The 22195-nt window shown below is 39.7% G+C and overlaps 1 protein-coding gene across 5 annotated transcripts in view; it reads left to right on the top strand.

The window, feature by feature from the left end:
- The window catches only part of PIK3CB (phosphatidylinositol-4,5-bisphosphate 3-kinase catalytic subunit beta), a 160182-nt gene that overhangs the window by 71368 nt on the left and 66619 nt on the right, over positions 1 to 22195 (top strand). For 4 of the 5 annotated variants that reach the window (XM_060196484.1, XM_060196476.1, XM_060196478.1 and 1 more), the window contains 6 exons: positions 3599 to 3824; positions 12540 to 12763; positions 16305 to 16484; positions 19543 to 19713; positions 21010 to 21087; positions 21876 to 22127. In XM_060196484.1, coding sequence (XP_060052467.1) covers positions 3599 to 3824; positions 12540 to 12763; positions 16305 to 16484; positions 19543 to 19713; positions 21010 to 21087; positions 21876 to 22127 — 1131 coding nt within the window. The remainder of the gene's footprint in view (positions 1 to 3598; positions 3825 to 12539; positions 12764 to 16304; positions 16485 to 19542; positions 19714 to 21009; positions 21088 to 21875; positions 22128 to 22195) is intronic. The other variant, XM_060196488.1, reaches the window with a different exon arrangement.

Raw genomic sequence — 22195 nt, 5'->3', positions numbered from 1 at the left:
GAGACAAACAAGGGGAAAAAGACAACAGCATCAAAACCTCCTTTAATGCAGTGGAGGCTAGTCTTGAACCTGGGCCACACATATGGCAAAACAGTGCATTATCCAAGTGAGCTGTTTTGCTGGCCCTATTCATTTTATTTTTTAGGAGAGTGAAAGAATCCTGAACATTGCTCTATCACTAGTGGAGTCCACTTGTTCTATCTTTGAGGTTCTGGGATTGTACACATGCACTATCTACTGTGGAGCTTGGTCCTTGGCAGTAGGTTATTCCATTTCAAAGGTGTTGATACATGTTCTATCCTTTGTGGACATATTAAAAAGACAAAACAAAACAAAACAAAAACTCCTAAAATTTTTTTTTATTATTTGTTTTCCTTTTTGTTGCCCGTTTTGTTGTAGTTATTATTAATGTTGTTGTTGATGTCGTTGTTGTTGGATAGGACGGAGAGAGGGGGAGAGAAAGACACCTACAGACCTGCTTCACCGCCTGTGAAGTGACTCCCTGGCAGGTGGGGAGCCAGGGGCTGGAACTGGGATCCTCATGGCGGTCCTTGTGCTTTGCGTCACGTGTGCTTAACCCGCTGCACTATACCCAACCCCGAAAAAGGTCTTTTTTTTTTTTAGGGAGCTGGGCTGTAGCGCAGCGGGTTAAATGCGTGTGGTACAAAGTGTAAGGACCTGTGTAAGGATCCTGGTTTGAGCCCTGGGTTTCCCACCTGCAGGGGAGTCGCTTCACAGGCGGTGAAGCAGGTCTGCAGGTGTCTATCTTTCTCTCCCCCTCTCTGTCTTCCCCATCTCTCTCTATTTCTCTCTGTCCTACCAAACAATGACGACAACAACAATAATAATAAACCAATAGGGCAACAAAAGAGAATAAATAAATATTTAAAAAAAAAATCCCCCTCCAGGGTTATCCTGGGGCTCGGTGCCTGCACTACAAATCCACTGCTCTAAGAGGCCATTTTCCTCATTTTTGTTCTTGTTGCTGTCATTGTTGGCTAGGACAGAGAAGTTGAGAGAGAGGGAGAGAGAAAGGTGGGCACCTATAGACCTGCTTCTCTGCTTGTGAAGAATCTTCCCTGCAGGTGGGGTTTGGTGGGGGGGGTCTCAAATTGGGATCCTTGTGCTTTGTGTCATGTGCGTTTAACCCAGTGCACCACTGCCCAGCACCCCCTAAAAAGGATTTAAAAAAAAATCTCCTATGAGGTAGACCCCCATATGAATGATAGAAGCCAGAACACCACTCTGGTACATGTTCCACCAGAGACTGAATCTGAAGGTTAAGGCATGCAAGTCCTGCACTCTGCTAACTGAACTGTCTTCCAGCCACTTAATTTTGTTTAAATCTATATGTCATACTTAAATGAAGAGAAATTAGGCTGCATTATTTAATTTGAAATATGTGGATAGGATATGAGTACAGGATAGTAAAAGAAAGTCAACGTTGTTAAAGTTTTTGCTGTTGAAATCTTTACTTACTACCTATCAGCTTGTCATACAGCCCCCACCTCTACCCCTGGCCCTTATGATTTGTCTCTGTCTTTTCTTTCCTTCTTTATAATTTCTCACTTTTTAGTACCTTTTTGTGATTATTTTTGGAAATTTTATTATCTATTTTAAATAGTTACCTTCTTTTTGAATATCTATTATTATTATTATTATTACTACTACTACTACTACTACTCAGCTTTGACTTATGATAGTGGTGGGGATTGAAGTTGGGATCTCTGGTGCCTCAGACATGAAAATCTTTTGCAGAACCACTATCCCATTTCCCCCACTATTTATTTTAATTAAATGAATGAATTGATTAAATCATTTATTTTATTCTTTTGCCACTAGAGTTATTGCCGGGCCTTTGTGCCTGCGTGACAAATCTGCCACTCCTGGTGGCCATTTTTTCCTTTCTGTCCCACTCTTTTATTTTGTTTTGACATAAATTGAGAGGGGGAAGTGGAAGATTGAGAGAGGGAGAGAGAGCACTGCAGCACTTCACCACCACTCAGGTAATGTGGATTCAAGCCCCACAGGTAAGGAGCAGGGGCTTGAATCTTGGTCCTCAAGCATGAAAAGTGTGCTCTACTGGGTGTGCCACTGCCCAGCCCTTCATTCTGATTTTTTTTAAAAAGATTTTATTTATTTATTAATGAGAAAGATAGGAGGAAAGAGAAAGAACCAGACACCACTCTGGCACATATGCTGCCAGGGATCGAACCCAGGACCTCATGCTTGAGAGACCAAAACTTTATCACTGCACCACCTCCCGGACCACTCATCCTGATTTTTTTTAATGTTTTTTTTTTAAATATTTATTTTATTTATTCCCTTTTGTTGCCCTTGTTGTTTTATTGTTGTAGTTATTGTTGTTGTCGTCGTTGTTGGATAGGACAGAGAGAAATAGAGAGAGGAGGGGAAGACAGAGAGGAGGAGAGAAAGATAGACACCTGCAGATCTGCTTCACCGCCTGTGAAGCGACTCCCCTGCAGGTGGGGAGCCGGGGTTCGAACCGGGATCCTTATGCCGGTCCTTGTGCTTTGCGCCACCTGCGCTTAACCCGCTGTGCTACAGCCCAACTCCCTCATCCTGATTTTTAAGGACAGAGCATCACTGAAGAATTTACCCAGGGTCTCAAATGTATGTGATACCACCGATACCACCACTGAGCAGCTTCCCCAGGCCAGTTTTTCATTCTTCTTCTTCTTCTTCTTCTTCTTCTTCTTCTCCTTCTCCTTCTCCTTCTCCTCTTCCCCCTCCTCCTCCTCCTCCTTTTTTTTTTTTTTTTTTTTGCCTTCAGGGTCATTGCTGGAGCTTGATTCCTGCATCTTGAATCCACTGCTCCTGTTGAAATATTTTACTATCTTTCAACTTGTCATACAACCCCCACCTCCACCCCTGGCCCTCATGATTTGTCTGTTGTTGTTCTCTCTCTCTCTCTCTTTAGTACTTTGTGATTATTTTTAGAAATTTTATTATTTTAAATAGTTACCTTCTTTTTGAAGTTTATTATTATTACTATTATTATTATTATTATTATTATTACTACTACTCAGCTCTGACTTATGATAGTGGTGTCCACAATTTTTTGGACAAGACAGAGAGAAATTGAGAAAAGGGGGGGGGGAAGGGAGGGAGGCAACCTCCCTGCAGGTGGGGAACTGGGGGCTCAAACCCTGTGGGGGATCCCTGCATTCCCATACTATGTATTTAACCCGGTATGCCACCACCCACCCCCCCTTTTTAATTAGGGGATTAATGGCTTATAGTTGATGGTAAAATACAGTAGTTTGTACATGTATAACATATTTCAGTTTCCCACATAACAATTCAACCCCCACTAGGTCCTTGATTTAGATCGAAGGAGGAGGGGAACCATTTCATCTGCTTCACTAGGTACAAAGCTCTCCAAGTGCCATTGTTGTGCTCCCTTGTGGTGTTGGGGCCCCTGTGCTTGCTAAGGTGTAGGTATCTAGGGTCAGTTCCCTTCTGGCCTTCTCTTGAGTTTTTGAGGTTTCATTTAGTGTTGCTGTTAGTTAGATGTATCTTTGATTTGGGCAAGTGTTTTCATTCCAGAAAATGTCCTCTAAAACTTTTCCTGCAGATGTTATGGAAGCAAGTTCACAACTACCCAATGTTCAACCTCCTCATGGAAATTGACTCATATATGTTTGCATGTGTGAATCAAACCGCAGTATATGAGGAGCTTGAGGATGAAACAAGAAGACTCTGTGATGTCAGGCCTTTTCTTCCAGTTCTCAAATTAGTGACAAGAAGTTGTGACCCAGGGGAAAAATTAGACTCAAAAATTGGAGTCCTGATAGGAAAAGGTAATATAAACAACTCTTAGTATATATCTGTCATATGTGTAAATATGTACTAAGTGTGATCAAAGACATTTCTTCCCAGATATTAGTTCTCCATCTGTGGAGTTCACTTTGTTGTTCTCATTGTAGTGCCAGAGATTGAACCCAGGACCTCATGCTTGCAAGGCAGGTGTTCTGCTGATGAAATCTCTTTGTCCCTAATAGCATATTAAACATAATTTTCTATAGATACTTATCTTAGAATTATAAATGCTAATGACATTTTGATATTTCTGTCCTATCCATTTTTAGTCATTTGTGTTATCTGTCTATAAATATATAGTTTTTGTGTCTATGTTTATAGAAGGAAGTAGACTAGAACCACATTGTTTGTTAGTGAAGCTAAGATACTTGATGATGTGAAGGGCTAATACCACAAAGAAAGTTAACTTTCATTGATTTGTAGGTACCTTTTTTGAGATGCATATTTTCTTAAAAACTTAAATAATAACTGAATTGTCTGCTGATCTTGAACTCCTGAGTATATGAACTTATGTTACCATTATTTGTGTCAGAATTGGTAGGTTCAAATATTGCATGAGCTATATACTTAAGATAAAAAGTCATTATTATTTATCTAACATTCAGATACAACTAGACTTGCTTTTTAAAAAATTTTTTAATTATCCTTATTTATTGCATAGAGACAGCCAGAAACCAAGAGGGAAGGGGGTGATAGAGAGGGAGAGAGACAGAAAGATACCTGCAGCACTGCTTCACCACTTGCAAAGCTGTCCCTCTGCAGGTGGGGAATGGGGGCTCGAACCCAGGTCCTTGTGAATTGTAATAGTGTGCTCAACCAGATGCGCCACCTGGCCCCTGCCTTTTTTTTTTTTTTCTTTTTAATTTTCCAGTCCTATCATTACCCTTCCATAGTATAGGCATTTTCATGTGTCTGTATTTCATTGATAGACATACAGAAAGATGTTTTACACATCTGTAAAATATATAAATTGTAGAAATATAAATTATTTTCTGTAAACAATGTATCATATTTATTTTACTGTCATAAAGCTTATTGTTCAAGGATTTTTTTAACTGCCTACAGTTAAAATTATCAAGATGTGAGAAGTGTTTTATTATATTATACAATTTATAATATTATACTTTGAATCCTTAGACTATCTAGAAAAGCTGAGAGATTATAACCATAAGTAGAAATATAAATGCTAAAACTCATTTAGGAAGTTGAGTTATTAATAGTTTTTTGTATTTTAGAAAGCATTTTTGCTTAACTAACCGGTCAGTTTTGCAGTTGCTGATTTGTATGTAATAGTTGTAATCGGAGCTTGGTGAGGTCATGCCTCCTGTTAAAACAATAAACAATCATTTCAGTTTAACTTCAGGAACAAGTTTCCTGGCTACTACTTTTCAAAGAGAACAATAGAACCTTTACAGACATAAATGTACTGATTTGTCTAAAAATACCTTTTCCTGAAAGGTGATATGCCTGATCATTTTATTTTCCCTTTGATTTAAAAAATTACTTATGGGGAGCCAGGTGGTAGTGTAGTGGGTTAAACACACATGACATGAGGTGCAAGGACCTGAGTAAAGATACTGGTTCAAACCCTTGGTTCCCCACCTACAGGTGGGTGGCTTCACAAGCAGTGAAGGAGGTCTGCTAGTGTCTATCTTTCTCTCCTCCTCTCTTGTCTCCCCCTCCTCTCTCAATTTCTCTCTGTCCTATCTGACAGCAATACTAACAGTAATACTAACAATTATAATACTAACAGCAATGATAAACAAAAAGGGCAACAAAAAGGGAAAAAATAGCCTTCAGGTAGTCCAGGCACGGAGCCCCAGCAATAACTCTAGAGGCAAAAAAAAAAAAAAAAAAAAATTACTTACGGAGCTACTGTCTGTATCTGTTACGATTATTCTCTATAGGGAAGGTGCTTATCACACCTGCATCATTCCAAACTTTGTAGTAAATCTTGGTCAAAGGATCTTGTTAGCATTTTGAAAAAATTATTTTAGAACTCCTTATTTTCCCATGGCTGTCTATAAAGCTATGGCATGTCTTTAAATGTGGGCAACATAGAGTGTGCAGGATTTTAACTACCTTTATTATGAGGGAAAGTTTTATTCAGTGCTTTAAAAATTCTTTTTGTTTGGTTTCATTTTTTTCTTTTGAAGATTTTATTATGTGAGAGAGAAAGAACCAGGTCACTGCTCAGCTCTGGCATAAGGTAGTGCCAGGGCTTGAATTTGTTTGTAATACAGTCAGTCATGTAAGTTGGTGCTCCAACAGGCTGAGCTATCTTCTCAGCATTCAGAGCCATAGTAGTATTGAAAATTACATTTGGGAGTGGTCCAGGAGCTCTCACAGTGGATAAACCATTGGATTCTCAAGCATGAGGTCCTGAGTTCAATCCCCAGCAGCACACGTACCAGAGTGATGTCTGTTTCTTTCTCTCTCTCCTATAATCTTCATGAATAAGTAAATAAAATATATTTTTTAATTTTTTTATTTATAAAAAGGAAACATTGAATAAACCACAGGATAAGAGGGATACAAACTCACACAATTCCTACCAACAGGAACTCTGTATCTTGTCCCCTCCCCTGATAGCTTTCCTATTCTTTAACCCTCTGGGAGTATAGACCCAAGGTCATTGTGGATGCAGAAGGTGGAAGGTCTGGCTTCTGTAATTGCTTCCCCACTGAACATGGGCATTGACAGGTCGATCCATACGCCCAGCCTCTCTCTCTCTTTCCCTAGTGAGGAAGGGCTCTGGGGAAGCGGGGCTCCAGGACACATTTCGTAGGGTTGTCTGTCCAGGAAGTCTGGTTCAGCATCATGCTAGCATCTGGAACCTGGTGGTTGAAAGGAGAGTTAACATACAAAGCCAAACAAATTGTTGAGCAATCATGGACCTAAAGGCTGGAATAGTGCAGATGAAGAGTTGGGGGGCCCTCCATTTTGTAGATAGCTAGTAGGCATATTCTAGTTATATTCCAAAGGGCCTGTGACTATACTAGTGGGTTTTTTTTTGGGGGGGGGTTTGTTTTTCTTTTTGCCTGAGCCTGAAATCTGATATGCAGGTGGATCCTAATTATTGTCTGGGGAGATGATGTCATGGCTGGTAGAAGGACTAGAAAGCTGGATCAGGGAAGAGAGTAGCTCCCAAATATGGGAAAGATGTATAAATATTGTTGACTGTGAACCCCATCGATTTGATGTGGTCTGGGGCCCATATTCAGCTTAGGAGCCTGTGTGACCTCTGCATCCCTGTAGATCTGAGCTCACATTCTGTGGTCATAAGTAGAAACGTTCCAAGATGCCCCAATATCAGGACCCATCTTACTCAGGTGTAGCATAGAGTATGTTGTCCAGCCTCCCTTTGGAGGATGGAACATTCTCTACCGTTATTGATCCAAGTTGAGGGCAAGATCTTATGGGGGCCCACAGAGGGTCTATCGTGTTGTTCCTGATAGAAATGACCAGTAACAATGGAGAGAGAGATTTATTCGAGGTCTAGGCCCATCATGTCTGTTTGGGAATCTCAGGACTCCCTGATTAGGGGCCCAGCTGATGGGGTGGCCTGATAGTGACTAAAGAGTCATTGTTAAAGTATGCCAGTTTCTTGCCCTTACTCAGCTTTTGCAGTCCTTGCTTTGATGAGGTTAGCTTTGGAGAGAGTGAGGCAACTGTAATAGGAAGTAGGTTAGAAGGGTATCTTAAGTCTAAGTAGACACTATTTCATTGTGGACTTTATATTGACTCACTACAGACTATTGTGTATTTTTGCTTTCTGGTATATATTTTGCCCTAATTTATGGATACATGTGAACACATGCTCTTACGGGATTTGGTCTAGATCTAGGTTTTGGGATTTTGTTAGGAAGTGAACCTCCTGGAATGAAATTAGATAATAGTATGAAAGGAAAGGTCTCACCCGAGTAATGAGGGTAAAGGGTTGACATTCCATGCTGACGTCTCTGGGCACAGTCTGAAGTGAAGCATGCTGAGCTGGTACTCACTGCATTGATTAGGTTGAGATCCGTGTATGGAATATCATTTGGTATGACTTGAGAGAAGCATGCAGGAAAGTTAGAGGTTCCAGGACTGGGGGAAATAGAGGCTCTATAGAGGAAGTGGTAGGTTCCTGCTGTCTTAGGGTTTAAGAAGACAATAGATAGTTATTGCTATAATCACATTATTTGGCAATTGGGTTAACTTTGACATGTCCCTTTGTTAGGATTTGCTGTATCATACACAACATCATCATAAATAAGTAAATAAATAAAATCTTAAGAAACATGTATATATATTTGGGGTCTTGAGACATCTCACCCAGTATTGTGAGGAATTTACCATGTGTAATAACCTGGTCTGAAGACCTTGGGCCACAGGGAAGAACTATGCATATCAAGTGCTGTGGTGTCTTTCCTCCTCTTAGTCTTAAAAAGTGTCTACTGGGCATGTTAGAATCTCACAGACACTAAGCCCTAGTACAGGAAAAATAAGTAAATATTATGTTCTCTTTCCAGAAGACATGTAGGAAAATGAGTTTGAAATTAAATTATTTAGCCTGACATCTCATTTTGGCAAAGTTTTTCTTTTTCTTTTTCCATCCTTTTTTTTTTTTTTTGAATACTTAGTAGAGACTTTATTTAAAAATCCAATCTTATTTTTACCATGATATGCCTGCAATATAAAATACATTGCCCCAAGTAGTACTTAGGAAATCTGTATAAAACCTATTACTAATCTCTGCCTCTGCCTCAGTGACAAAGATCAGAACAGCCAAAAATGCTAGTTCAACTCAAATCAGACAGGAGTTTCATAGGGTGAGGCCTGTTCTGCAGCGCACGGTTGCCTGCAGATTGGGCATGGAAAAGTTACTCATTCACAGTCCCTGTGGTTGAAGTGCACACATGTCAGAACTTGAATGGGGTCTCCAGGAGCAAAGTTCAGTAAATCCTCCTAGATAATTTCCTCTGATGTATCTTTCCTAGGACTATAAATTCTACTAGGTGTTTCTGTACAGTGCTGATTCTTTGAGTGAACTTAGCCTGTGTCTCTTTATCCAGCTGTATTGCTGGTGAAGTTTGTGTGGGAAATGGCTGAGAGATCTGAACTGGAATTTGTTCCTCAAATGGTTTCTATTTTTAAGCTATCTTTGAAGTGGCTCCTTTATCAGATTCTTTTCTCTTTTTTTTATTTTCTTTTTTGTCACCAGTGTTAACACTGGGACTTGGTACTTGTACAGCTCCACTTCTCTCCTCCCCCCCCCCCTCCCCCGCCTTTAGGATTATCACTGGGGCCTCAGTGCTGGTACTATAAACTGACTGCTCCTGGTAGCAGTTTTTTTCCATTTTATTGGATAGGACAGAGAGAAATTGCCAGAGGAGGGGGACATAGAGAGGGAGAGAGAAAGGCACCTCAGTCCTGCTTCATTCCATGTGAAGTATGCCCCCACTTCCCCACAGGTGGGGAGCAGGGGCTCAAATCCAGATGCTTGAGTGGGTTTTTGCACTTTTTTTTTTCCTCCAGGGTTATTGCTGGGCTCGGTGCCTGCACCATGAATCCACCGCTCCTGGAGGCCATTTTTTTCCCCTTTTGTTGCCCTTGTTGTAGCCTCATTGTGGTTATTATTATTGCCATTGTTGATGATGTTCATTGTTGGATAGGACAGAGAGAAATGGAGAGAGGAGGGGAAGACAGAGAGGGGCAGAGAAAGATAGACACCTGCAGACCTGCTTCACCGCCTGTGAAGCGACTCCCCTGCAGGTCGGGAGCCAGGGGCTCGAACCAGGATCCTTACGCTAGTCCTTGCGCTTTGCGCCACATGCGCTCAACCCACTGTGCCACCGCCCGACCCCCGGCTTTTCCACTTTTTAACTCAGTGTACCACCACCCAGCCCCCCACAGCTCTTCTTTGCCCAGTGGCCTATTTTCTGTTTCTTTTTCCTCTTCCTCCTCCTCCTCTTCCTTTCTCTTCCTTCTCCCCTTCTAGCCTTCCTTCCTTTATTTTTATTTGATAAGCGGAGAGAGAAAGCAAGAATGGGGAAAGGGAAGAAGAAAGGAGAAACACCTGTAGCACTATTCTGCCACTTGTAGAACTTGCTGCCCTGCAGATGGGGACTGGGGTCCTCACACATGGTAATCTGCATGCTCTACCAAGTGCACTACTGCCCATCCTTGTTTCATCTGTTTATTAAACTGCAAATTCTTGAGGATAATAATTTAGTGATCTAAAATGAATTAAAAGAAAATACAGGTTTCATTTCACTCTAACACATAAAGATAAACATATTCATATTATATTGAAAAACATATCTGAAACAACAGCAGTTGTAGTGATCTTGTCTCGTGTGTTCTTTGATGAGAGCTCACTGCCCAGTGGAAATATGGATCGGTAAATGGATAAGTACAATGTAATGTGACCTAGAAGTCAAGGAAGGGTCACTTAGATCAACTGAGTAAGGAACTGCCCCATTGAAGACACATAGCCAAAGTAAACCTTGAAAACGGATGAGTTGTGCAGGTGTAAGGAGTTGCAAAGGGAATGGCACGTATGAAGGATGTTCTGTTCAAGGAGTCTAAAGAAAAGGATTATAGATGGCCGGGCGGTAGTGAAGCGGGTGGGTGAAGCGCAAGGATCCTGGTTTGAATCCCTGGCTCCCCACTTGCAGAGGGGTCACTTCACAAGCAGTGAAGCAGGTCTGCTAGTGTCTTTCTCTTCCCCTGTCTATATTCTCCTCCTCTCTCAATTTCTCTCTGCCTATCCAAAAAGCAACAAAACAAAACAGAAAGAAGCCTCCAGGAACAGTGGGTAGCCAGCACCAAGCCCCAGTGATAACCCTGGAGGCAAAATAAAAAATAAAAAGGATGTTATTATAGTTTGAGATAGGACTGGTAGCAAGACGAGAGATGTAGAGACACTTAGGCTTGACCAAAGGTCAGATCTTACTCCTGAGAACACTTGTGAAGCTACTGAAAATATTAAAGTAGTGAAGTAACATGGTCAGACATGATTTTTAAAATAAAAGTTTATTTAGGCTAAAGAATGGAGAATGTCCTGGGGACCAGGTGGTGGCAACATCGGGTTAAGTGCACGCACATAGTGCGAAGCACAGGGCCCCAAGCAAGGATCCCAGTCTGAGCCCCTGGCTCCCCAACTGCAGGGGGGATGCTTCACAAAATGGTGAAGCAGGTCTGCAGGTGTCTGTCTTTCTCTCTCCCTCTATTTCCCCCTCTCAATGAAAAAACAGCTACAGGAGCAGTGGACATGTAGTGCAGCCACCGAGCCCCAGTGGTAACCCTGGAGGAGAGAGAGAGAGAGAGAGAGAGAGAGAGAGAGAGAGAGAGAGAGAGAGAGAGAGAAGAGAGAGAATGTCCCTGGGAACACATCTGAAGTAGACTTCCTAGCTTCTTACCATCCTGAAATCCCTATTCTCACCTGCTCTATTACTACTTTGTGGTTTCTCTTTAGGAAATATTTTGTCTTGCCTCATAACTCACTGGTTTTCAGACACTAAGTTGCAGATGCTACTGTGATTCCATCCTGAACTCCATGGGCAGACAGTGTACTGGAACCTCACCTTTCCAGAGCCCTACCCACTAAGGAAAGATAGAAACAGGATAGGGATATCGATCTACCTGCCAATGCCTATATCCAGCAGAGAAACCTGAACTCCTAACTTTCTGTACCCCAAAAAGAATTTTGGTCTATACTCCCAGAGGGGGAGAAAAATGTTAGGGGAAGATGACTAGAGGGCTCTGAAACACACTTCCATTAGGGCCCGGAAAGAGAAGAGGAAAAAAGAAAGGATATTTGGAAGTAATAACAGGTTTAAGTGTAACTTAAAATGGAAGAGAAGGTTGGACCATAGAAAAAATGGGTTAATATCTGTCTATCTACCTATCTGTCATCTATCTATCTATACACACATAAATACATACACACACACACACACACACACACACACACACACAGAGAGAGAGAGAGAGAGAGAAAGAGAGAGAGAAAGAGAGAGAAATAATAGTTGGAGCTCCAGTGGCACAATTGGTTAGCTTGCGGTACTTATACAGAAATAATAGTCAACCCATATCTGCGAAACTGAACCACTACAGTTTCCAATGGTGGGAATAGGGACACAGAACTCTGGTGGTGGGAACTTTTTGGAATTGTACTCCTGTTATTTTGTTAAGTCAGTAATAATAAAAAAAAAATCTGAGAAAAAAAAATGGAGAGTGTCATGGATCTTTAAAGCTGGGAGGAATTTAAAAACTGATGTAGTAATTCAGGGGTGGTATTGAGGCTAGGATTAAAATAATGGCTGGTATAACTAGGAGGAATAAATAGTTGAAAGGCAGTGAATTAAACATGATTTTTTTGTAGAGAAAATAAAAGGGTTTGCTTTTTCTTAGAGGCTTACATTATGGGGGGGTACTCATTTCCCTTTACTTACCTGTAATACCTACAATTTGTGAATGGAAATACATTTTTTTTACTTAAATTGTTTTATAAAATTGGTTACCAACTAGATGTATTTATGAGATTTCTTTAGAAATATAATTGTACTGTAATTAGTTTTATTAGGTCTCTTTTAATCTTTCTTACATTTATTCAAGTATGTTTGCTTGATTAAAAACCACATAATCTTTATGTTTTATATGCTCTTTTATTTTAGCTACTAAAAGTAACACCTTTAAAATGTTTGTAGGTCTGCATGAATTTGATGCATTGAAGGATCCTGAAGTGAATGAATTCCGAATAAAAATGCGCAAATTCAGCGAGGAAAAGATTCAGTCACTTGTGGGGTTGTCTTGGATAGACTGGCTAAAACAAACATATCCACCAGAGCATGAAACATCCATCCTTGAAAACCTAGAAGATAAGCTTTATGGAGGAAAGCTCATTGTAGCTGTTCACTTTGAAAATCGTCAGGTAGTTTTGTTTTCATATGGAATAATTTCTAATCTGTGAGTTTGATCTGAATGCATATCTCATCTTAGAGTAGACTCTAGAGCTTACTAGCAAACACTATTACAAAGAATATTTCTATAGTCACGTTGAAAATTAATGTAGGGATATAGCTAACAATCTAAAAGTATGACACTCTTTGTTTCCTTTTCTCCAAGGTGCCCCCCCACCCCCCTTTTCAGTCTCCCTGGTGGTGGGGACTGGAGGCTTGGACCTGGGTCCTTGCTTGCGCATTGTAACATGTATGCTCAACCAGATGCACCACCACCCGACCTTTCAAATAATTTTTTTTTCTATCCTTTATATCCCTTGCCCTTGATCTAAAACAGCCAGTGTCAAGAGCATTCTGCTTCCTGACACCGTACATCTTTATTGTGACATTTCCATATTAAAAAATTATATTAAAAATTGTTTATACTCAAGTAGTCTTATGTGACTTCTGCCCACCAAATGATACTTTGCTGTTTTGGGTTATATATCCAAACCCTTTTTCATTGCCCATATCAAATGCTGTGACAGTTGAAATCTAGTTATCTTATGTTTGCCTTAGTCTCCTTTTCTTCTAGCCAAATATTTCCCCAGGGCATCAACCAAAAGTTAATAGAATTGACTTGCATGGACCTGTAAAATTGTTAAGTTACTAAAGAATTTTTGAAGTTAAAAAAAAAAGTTTATAGCTTTTTTATTAGGCAAGTAAGTCATTTAACAACCCCCCAACCATAGTTTATTTTTTAAATTTTTATTTATTTATTTATTTATTTATTTATTTATTTTCCTTTTTGTTGCCCTTGTTTAACATTGTTGTGGTTATTAATGTCGTCGTTGTTGGATAGGACAGAGAGAAATGGAGAGAGGAGGGGAAGACAGAGAGGAGGAGAGAAAGACAGACACCTGCAGACCTGCTTCACCGCTTGTGAAGCGACTCCGCTGCAGGTGGGGGGCTGGGGGCTCGAACTGGGATCCTTACGCAGGTCCTGGCGATTTGCGCCACATGCGCTTAACCCGCTGCAACACCGCCCGACTCCCCAACCATAGTTTATTGTCAACATTATTTTACAAATAAACACTTTATCTCCCTAAAAAAAAAAAGGGGTGGGGGAGCTTGCAAAGTCTCAGGATCTGGATGGCTGGCATTCTGCTTCATCACACAAGGAGCAGGGGGCCGGCTGCAGCTGAAAGAGTGGCCTTTGTACAGCATGTCTACAGTGGTCATCTGGAAATACAGGGTGGCTTTTGTACAGCATGTCTGCAGGGGTCATCAGTGGCCTGTGGGCTCAATGGCCTGTCTTTGGTCCTGGCCTTTTTCTCGTGGGCTGAGTAGAGTCACTTCCAGGCTACCCAGCCCTAGTGCGGCTCAGGATTGACCTTCCTCTCAGCATCCCCTGTTATACAGGGAGCTCGGCCTCCTTATCCATCCCTGTGCCCTGTATTTCCAGGACACTAGGCAGCAGATAGAACTCGAACACGAATATGTGAGGACTGCGTGGACCTTTCTAGATACTCACTCAGCAGCAATATGGGCATGAGCGCCTGCAGTTAACATGAAGATGGTAGGCCCACCCCCAAAGTGCAGGGAGGTGATGGGGTTCCATCCAGCTTGCTCTGCCTCCCATTCCCAGCACAGACACATGCACAGGGATGACAGACTGGCTGTCTTTTCAGCGGGGCTGCTCTGGGAGCACAGCAATGCCCATTTTAGGCACAGGCAGACAGTTTGGGACCTAGTCTGACCTCCCAATGTGCAGATGAGCTGAGAGAAAGAGACAGAGAGTTTGCTGCCTCTCTGCTCCAAGCATAGTGCTGTTCAGTTTTGCTGCTGCTACTTCTCCTCCTCCTCCTTTAATATTTATATTTGCTCATTTATTGGACACAGATAGAAACTGAGATGGAAGTTGGAGATAGGGAGAGAGAAAAAGAGACACCCGTAGTACAACTTTACCACTCATGAAGCTTCCTTCCCCTCTGCAGGTAGGGACTAGGGCCAGGAACCCTGGATCTTGCACATGGTAATATGTGTATTCTATGGAGTGCACCACCACCCATCCCTCAGCTTTGCTTTCTTTTAAAGATATATTTATTTATTATGAATGAGAGAGTAATGACAAATGGTGGAAGGGGGAGGAATACCAGGACTGCTCACCTGTCTGAAGTTGGATTTGCAGTGTCTGTAGTCTTAACGCATGAAAATCTGGTGCTCTAACAGCCTGAATTAGCTGTCTCACTCAGTGCTGTTCATGCTTAATTTCATTTGCTACAGCCAAGTTAAGCAAAGCATGCCAGTGTGAAAAAGCAAAGATTTTCCAGGGTCAGTGGACAAAAGTTAGGCCACAATTTCTGTGAGGAACGTACAGAATATTAGCTATTTAGCCATGTAATCATAGTTAGGTGGTCAGAACATTTATTCTCAAAGAACTTTTGAGAAGCAAGATAGAGAGTGCGCTTACAGTTCATGTCCTGGGTTCAGTTCCTTATACTCCATGTGAAGGGTTGGTGCCCTGGTCTGTCTACTCCTCTGCTTTTTAAAATAAAGCAGGATAAACATAATTATAAAACTGCCATGTCTCAATTTTATAGAATAGTTCCAGTAATCATATTGCAGATAGCAATACTTTTAATTTCAAAAACCATAACTCATAAAGGATAGCAATAAATCTTTAAATTTTTTCTTTATTAATGTTTTACAGTCAACAGTAAAATACAGTAGATTGTACATGTGTAACATTTCTCAGTTTTCTACATAGCAACCTATCCCCCATCCCCACCCCAGATCCTCCTCTGCCTTCATTTTCCAGGACCGAGGACTCCCACACTCCCACCCCAGAGGTTTTTTTTCACTTTTGTGCAATACCAAGCAATAAATCTGAGCAGCACACATGTAATATCCATGTCTCCAGTTAGGTGTATATGTGTGTTGGGGAGTAGAATGAGGTTAAAAGTATTTCGGGGGGAGGGTTGGAGGTGATTCCAGAGAAAATTTTGGAAACCTGAGTAGTAATGTGAGTTAACAATAAAGCACGCAGAAGGAAATGATCAGGACTAATACTTCGTCACCTTTATGATCATTGTCACAACTGCCATGATAGTAGACACAGTCACTACCATCAGAGTTTCCTTCTCACTTGATATAGCACGTGATGAATTTACTTTAAGACAAAGTTTACTTGAATATTAGTGAACTATAGCAGAATACTAATCTGACCTCTGTGTGTTGTGACTCTGTAGAATGTCAAATTACTTGTTAGTTCAGAAAATTTAGCAAACTTGATACAGACACATGATACTTAGAAAACAGGAAAATTTGCTGGAATATCAAATGTAAAAGATGCATTTTATAAAAATATTAGTATTATATAATGTGATAAGAATACAGGTAGATACAGTCTTTTGTATGGTGGGAATGGTGTTTATGTAAAAATAAATAAATAAAAAGAATACAGGTAAATTAATTATTTTTTAATGTAAGTATGAAATTATTAGTTTTTTTTTAAATCCTTACCTCCTTTAGGATGTATTTAGCTTCCAAGTATCTCCTAATATGAATCCAATTAAAATAAATGAATTGGCAATCCAAAAATTTTTAACTATTCATGGAAAAGAAGATGAAGTTCGTCCTTATGATTATGTGCTACAAATTAGTGGACGAGTAGAATATGTATTTGGTGATCACCCATTAATTCAGTTCCAGGTAAGTGTATTGTATATTTAGTATGTGTACTGTGTGAAATTTAAATATCTGTTTAACAAAGTGTGTTGCCCATAAGGGAGCTTGTGGGGTGGGTGAAGATATTTTGAACTGATAGAAAATTGTGCAGAATTAGTTAATAGTCATTCTAATCCCACCTAATTCTGTGGCAACTAATGTTAACATTTTTACCTGTTTTTGTTATTTATCTTTCAGCTATATATCTTTTCTCATATGTTTACATGTATTTATATGTGTACTTTCTGTACTTCAAAATAGAAGGAAGAAAATATTAGGGAAAATAAAGCAACTTCAAGAAATTAAAGACTATTAGGAAAGCAAATATCAGAATTATAGGAGTCTCAGGAGAGGAGACAAAGAAGGAAGCAAAAGCCATATTAAAAGAAATAATAGATGAATATTTGTCCAAATCTGGGATATGGCTAACATGTACATAGATGTTCAAGAAGCAGAGAACTACCAAATTCTTGAACCCAAATAGACCTACACCAAAACAAATCATTGTGACAATATTAGAGGTCAAGGTCAAAGGAAGAAAATGTACAAGCTGCCATGGAAAAGAAGAAAAAGTTACTTATGAAGGGAGTATAGTCAGACTGGCGCCAGATTTTTCTTCAGAAACCACTGGAGGCCAGCTAGGAGAGAGTAGAGTGGTGTGTTCAAGGTGTTAAAAGACAGCAACTGCTGGCCATACACACTTTACCCGACAAGACTACCAGTCACCTGTGAAGGAGCAAAGTGGGTCCTTTACTTCTCGTGGATTAGCTAAAAGTCTAGCAGTTGTTGTTAGAACTCACACTCGAGTTTTGGGGAGCTGTGATATTCTCAGCGTAATAACTATTTGAACTTTTGCATATAATAGGAAGAAGAAAGATGGAAAATGTGTCTTTCACATTCTTCTATCATTTAAGTAACCTTTTGATTAATACTTTAAAACAAAAAGACTTATTTATCTACACAAGAGAGAGGGAGAGCTAGAACATCTGAGATGCCGGGGATCAAACAGTATTTCCTGTTGGAAGTCTGATGCTTTAGTCACTGTGCCACCTCCCTGTCCTGGAAATGAAGGAATCATCCATGTGCAATACCTGAGAGCTGGAAAAGAAAAAGTCTTATGATAAAAGAGAGTGAGAGTTTGTTTGGGGTGAGGTATACTGACATCTGTCTCCTTGTGGCAGAAAACAAAATCATCCTGTAAATCAAAATCTTGATATAGTGTTATTGAAATTGAAAAAAAAAACCTAAATATATAGGATTATTATAGGCAAAGAAATGTCTAGCAATAGATATATCTTTCATAGTAAAATTTTAAAATGACTGTTATATCTTATAACTCAACTATATGCCATTCTGGAATTTTTTTAATATTAAAAATGTAGCCATAGTGATTCTGAATGAAATGTAGGATGCTGATTCATACTGTATTTTCTGTGGGAAGTTTATTCTTCTGAGGACCACAATAGACTTCCATTCAGTTAGTTTTGAGTTGAATCATTGGTGGGGTGAAGAGGCACCTTTGTGCCTCTGGAGGGTCATCCTTTTTCATGGCTGCTGGAATGGTCAATAGGTTCTTCCTAGGGAAACAGTAACAGTTGCCTGGATCCTATGCTAAAAGAAACCAGGTCTTCCTTAGGTATTCCTGGAAACACATAAGTGGGCCACTTCAGGACTATGTGTGTATCAGATGTTCACCTGTCTTGACTGCTCAGTGCAAGTCTGACAGCCAGCTTTAACTCCAGATCTTATAGGTTCTAAGATTTTAATTTAATGCTTCTGGTTTTCAGTTCTTTAGTCTATTAATAATAGGAAATCTCATAAAGGTGAATATTAGCTGTGCATATAAGAGGTGTCTGATTAAGTTCTTAGGTACTTAGGTATATATAAGTAGTTGTAAGTTATTCTTTCTTTGTCTCTCTGTGGTTCCAGGCAATGATCCCAGGGTATAAGCATGATTCCACTGAGCTGCTTCTTGGTGCAGTGTAAAAATATTTATCACTTAATTTGATTTTATTATGAAGAGAGAGAGAGAAGAGACCAGAGCCCTGATCAACTTTGTCTGAAGACTGAGCTGTCCGCTCATCCATGGTTCATTTTTTTTAATTGTCCTTGTGGTGCTGGGGCTTTGTGCATGTGTGATTACATTACTCTCAGATCACCTTTTAAAATTTAGGGTGCAGGGCAGTGGTGCACCCGATTAAGCACACATAGTATGAAGTGCAAGGATCCAGGTTTTGAGTCCCTGGCTCCCCACCTGCAGGGGGGACACTTCACAAGTGGTAAAGGAGGTCTGTAGGTGTCTGTCTTTCTCTCTATTTCACTCTCTCAATTTCTTTCTGGCCTATCCAAAAAAAAAAAAAAAGGCTGCCAGGAGCAGTGGATCTGTAGTGTTGGCACTAAGCCCCAGCAATAACCCTGGAGACAAAAATAAAATTTAAAAAATCATTTTTATTTTAGATAGAAAGAGGAAGGATACCACAGTGCTGGTTCACCATCCATGGAGTTTGCTCTTGCCATCAGTGGTACTTCTGTGTGGGGTCTGAACTTGAACCTAGGACCTTGCTCTTATTAAAATACATGCGCTGTTGGCTGAGCTATCTCCCAGCCTCAGCACACTTTCTATATTTTTCTTAAACTATATCCATGGAGATCTGTAGGTTTTGCCCCAGGTGGCCCTAAGGATTAATACAAGGGATTAAAACCAGGTCCTATAGCATGTCAAGGCCTGCACTTTTCCTGCTAAGCCATCTCTCAGGTCCTAGTTCTCATTTTCCTATGATGTTGCTATTTGGAATAATGTTTTCACAATGCTTAATTTTATTCTTCTATTTATTTAATTGTTTGCTTTAAAAGTTACCATACTGTAGTCAGGGAGGTGATGCAGTGGATAAAACATTGGACTCTCAAGCATGAGGTCCTGAGTTCAATCCCCAGCAGCACATGTACCAGAGTGATGTCTGGTTCTTTCTCTCTTTCTATCTTCATGAATAAATAAATAAAATCTTTTTTAAAAAAGTTACCATACTGCTTCTTGTCAATGTAGTATATCCGGAACTGTGTAATGAACAGGACATTGCCTCATTTTATACTTGTGGAATGCTGCAAAATCAAGAAGATGTATGAACAGGAAATGATCGCTATAGAAGCTGCCATAAATCGAAATTCATCTAACATTCCTCTTCCTTTACCACCAAAGAAAACACGAGTAATTTCTGTAAGTTTCATATGTGAATCTTTTGTAATCCCCAAAAAGGCATATTTATTTGGCTGTATACTTAATCCTCACACAAGTTTTCTTTGCTCACCTTTGACTAAAACCAAAGTTCCATCAGTATTTAACAGTTTACTAAAATTATCATTCTGGCTACTATTCTTTTTCATTATTCTTTATACTTGTAAATAGAGATATGCTATCTTTGACCTTCATGTTACTTTGGTGTCACAGAAAATACCATAAAAAATTAAAGATTTTTTTGAGATGAGAGCTAAACAAAAGGCTTGAGTCAACAATTTGAGACATTATAATGGAAAAATTAGACTTGCTAAAGAAGTTGTCTTTCTGGTATACTTGGCATATTTTTCCTGCCTCCATATTGAATTTTTTTTTTAGACTTTAAAAATAGCAAAGACACCATTTTTTCCAGAATGTAACATATTTGTATAAAGCAAATCTCATTTATGTTTATTGGAATGATTAGCAATAACATTTTTTGGCCAGGAAAGATAGCTTAATGGTTATGCAAAAAGACTTTCATACCTGAGGTTATAAAGTCCCAGGTTCAATCCCCTACATCAACATAAGCCAGTGCTCCAATTTAAAAATAAAAGATTTAATCTTAAATTGAACAAATTGTATGTGTTTTTTTTGTTGTTGTTTGTTTGTTTTGTTTTGCCTCCATGGTTATTGCTGGGGCTCTGTGCCTGCACTATGAATCCACTGCTCCTGGAGGCTATTTTCCCCCTTTTGTTGCCCTTGTTGTTATTGTTGTTGGATAGAACAGAGAGAAGTTGAGAGAGGAGTGGAAGACTGAGAAGGGGAGAGAAAGGTAGACACCTGCAGACCTGCTTCACTGCTTGTGAAGTGACTCCCCCCACCTCACCCCCACCCCCAGGTAGGGAGCCAGGAGCTAGAACCGGGATCCTTAGACCGGTCCTTGCGCTTTGTACCATGTGCGCTTAATTTGCTGCGCTACCACCAAGCAAATTATAACTACTTCTTGATGATCAAGATATTATCTTTAATTTAAATTTAGTTTAAATTTTATGTTCTTAATGTATTTTAAGCTTTTACTATGTGTTTGTTGTTTAGAATTATTAAAATGCCTACTTTTTATGATTAGCACTTAGTATGTGTACTTATGAGTCTTAATTTAATACACATGATTTCCATTTGTTCAGAGCTCTGTTTTCATCATGTTCCCAATAGATAGGAGACATGATAAGAGAATTGCTAACATAATAAATTCATTTCTTTCACTAAAACATTTGTATTTATTTCATTCTTTTACAGCATATTTGGGAAAATAGCAACCCTTTCCAAATTGTTTTGGTTAAGGGAAATAAACTCAACACTGAAGAAACTGTAAAAGTGAGTATTTTCTAAGATTTGAATTTATCTTCTTTTCCATTATTTGAGTAACAGAGGGGAGTTTATCACACAGCCCATAGTATTAAATAAAAACAAGGCATTTCATCTCAAAATCTAATTTCATTACTTGATTTAACTTACAATGATCAATTCATAGATTATAGAAAAGAGGGAAGAGATTCTAGAGATGTTTTTATTCTCCTCTTCCTTTCCACTGTACAGAAAAGTCAAGGCCTCAAATAAAGAAGTCACTGAAAATGGGCCAGGTGGTGGTACACTTGGTTAAGCGCATATGTTACAGTGTGCAAAGGACCTGGGTTCAAGCCCCTGGCCCTCACCTGCAGGGGGAAAGCTTCACAAGTGGTGAAGTGTGTCATCAGGTATCTCTCTGTCTCTCTCCATTTCTATTTTCCCCTCCCCTTCATTTCAATTTCTGGCTGTCTCTATCCAATAGAGATAAAGGTCAAAAAAAAAAAGAGAGAGAGAGAGAGAAAGAAGTCATCACTGGAAATAAGCACATGGTAGTATTTTGTATATTTAAGGCTTCACTAGTACCACATACATCATTGTGACCCATGATAGTTTGGTGCTGGTCTGGTTAGCAAGAGGAAAAGCAAGATTCAGCTAAATTTCTTGAACTGATTAATTTGCATTCTGATGTCTTCGTGAGTAGTCTCTCCCAGGGATGGCTTCTCTTCTTAGTATGTTTTTCTCATTTTCCGAAATAAATGTGTTTCAGTGAAGGAAGACTCACAGTTCTGGATTTGCTTCTGTCTCCCTCACCACAGGTTCATGTCAGGGCTGGCCTTTTTCATGGTACCGAACTCCTATGTAAAACCATCGTCAGCTCAGAAATATCAGGGAAAAATGATCACCTTTGGAACGAACCACTGGAATTTGACATTAATACTTGTGACCTGCCAAGAATGGCTCGATTATGCTTTGCAGTTTATGCTGTTTTGGATAAAGTAAAAACGAAGAAATCGACTAAAACTATTAATCCCTCAAAATATCAGACCATCAGGAAAGCTGGGAAAGTGGTAATGATGCATTCGCTTCTGAACAAGTGTTTCATGATGGAATGGTACTATAGTGGAGTCATTTTAAG

This window comes from Erinaceus europaeus, chromosome 1 (genome assembly GCF_950295315.1).
Source record: "Erinaceus europaeus chromosome 1, mEriEur2.1, whole genome shotgun sequence".
Taxonomy (NCBI): domain Eukaryota; kingdom Metazoa; phylum Chordata; class Mammalia; order Eulipotyphla; family Erinaceidae; genus Erinaceus; species Erinaceus europaeus.
The sequence above is the reverse complement of the archived record's forward strand: the minus strand, read 5'-3'. Positions and strand labels throughout refer to the sequence as shown.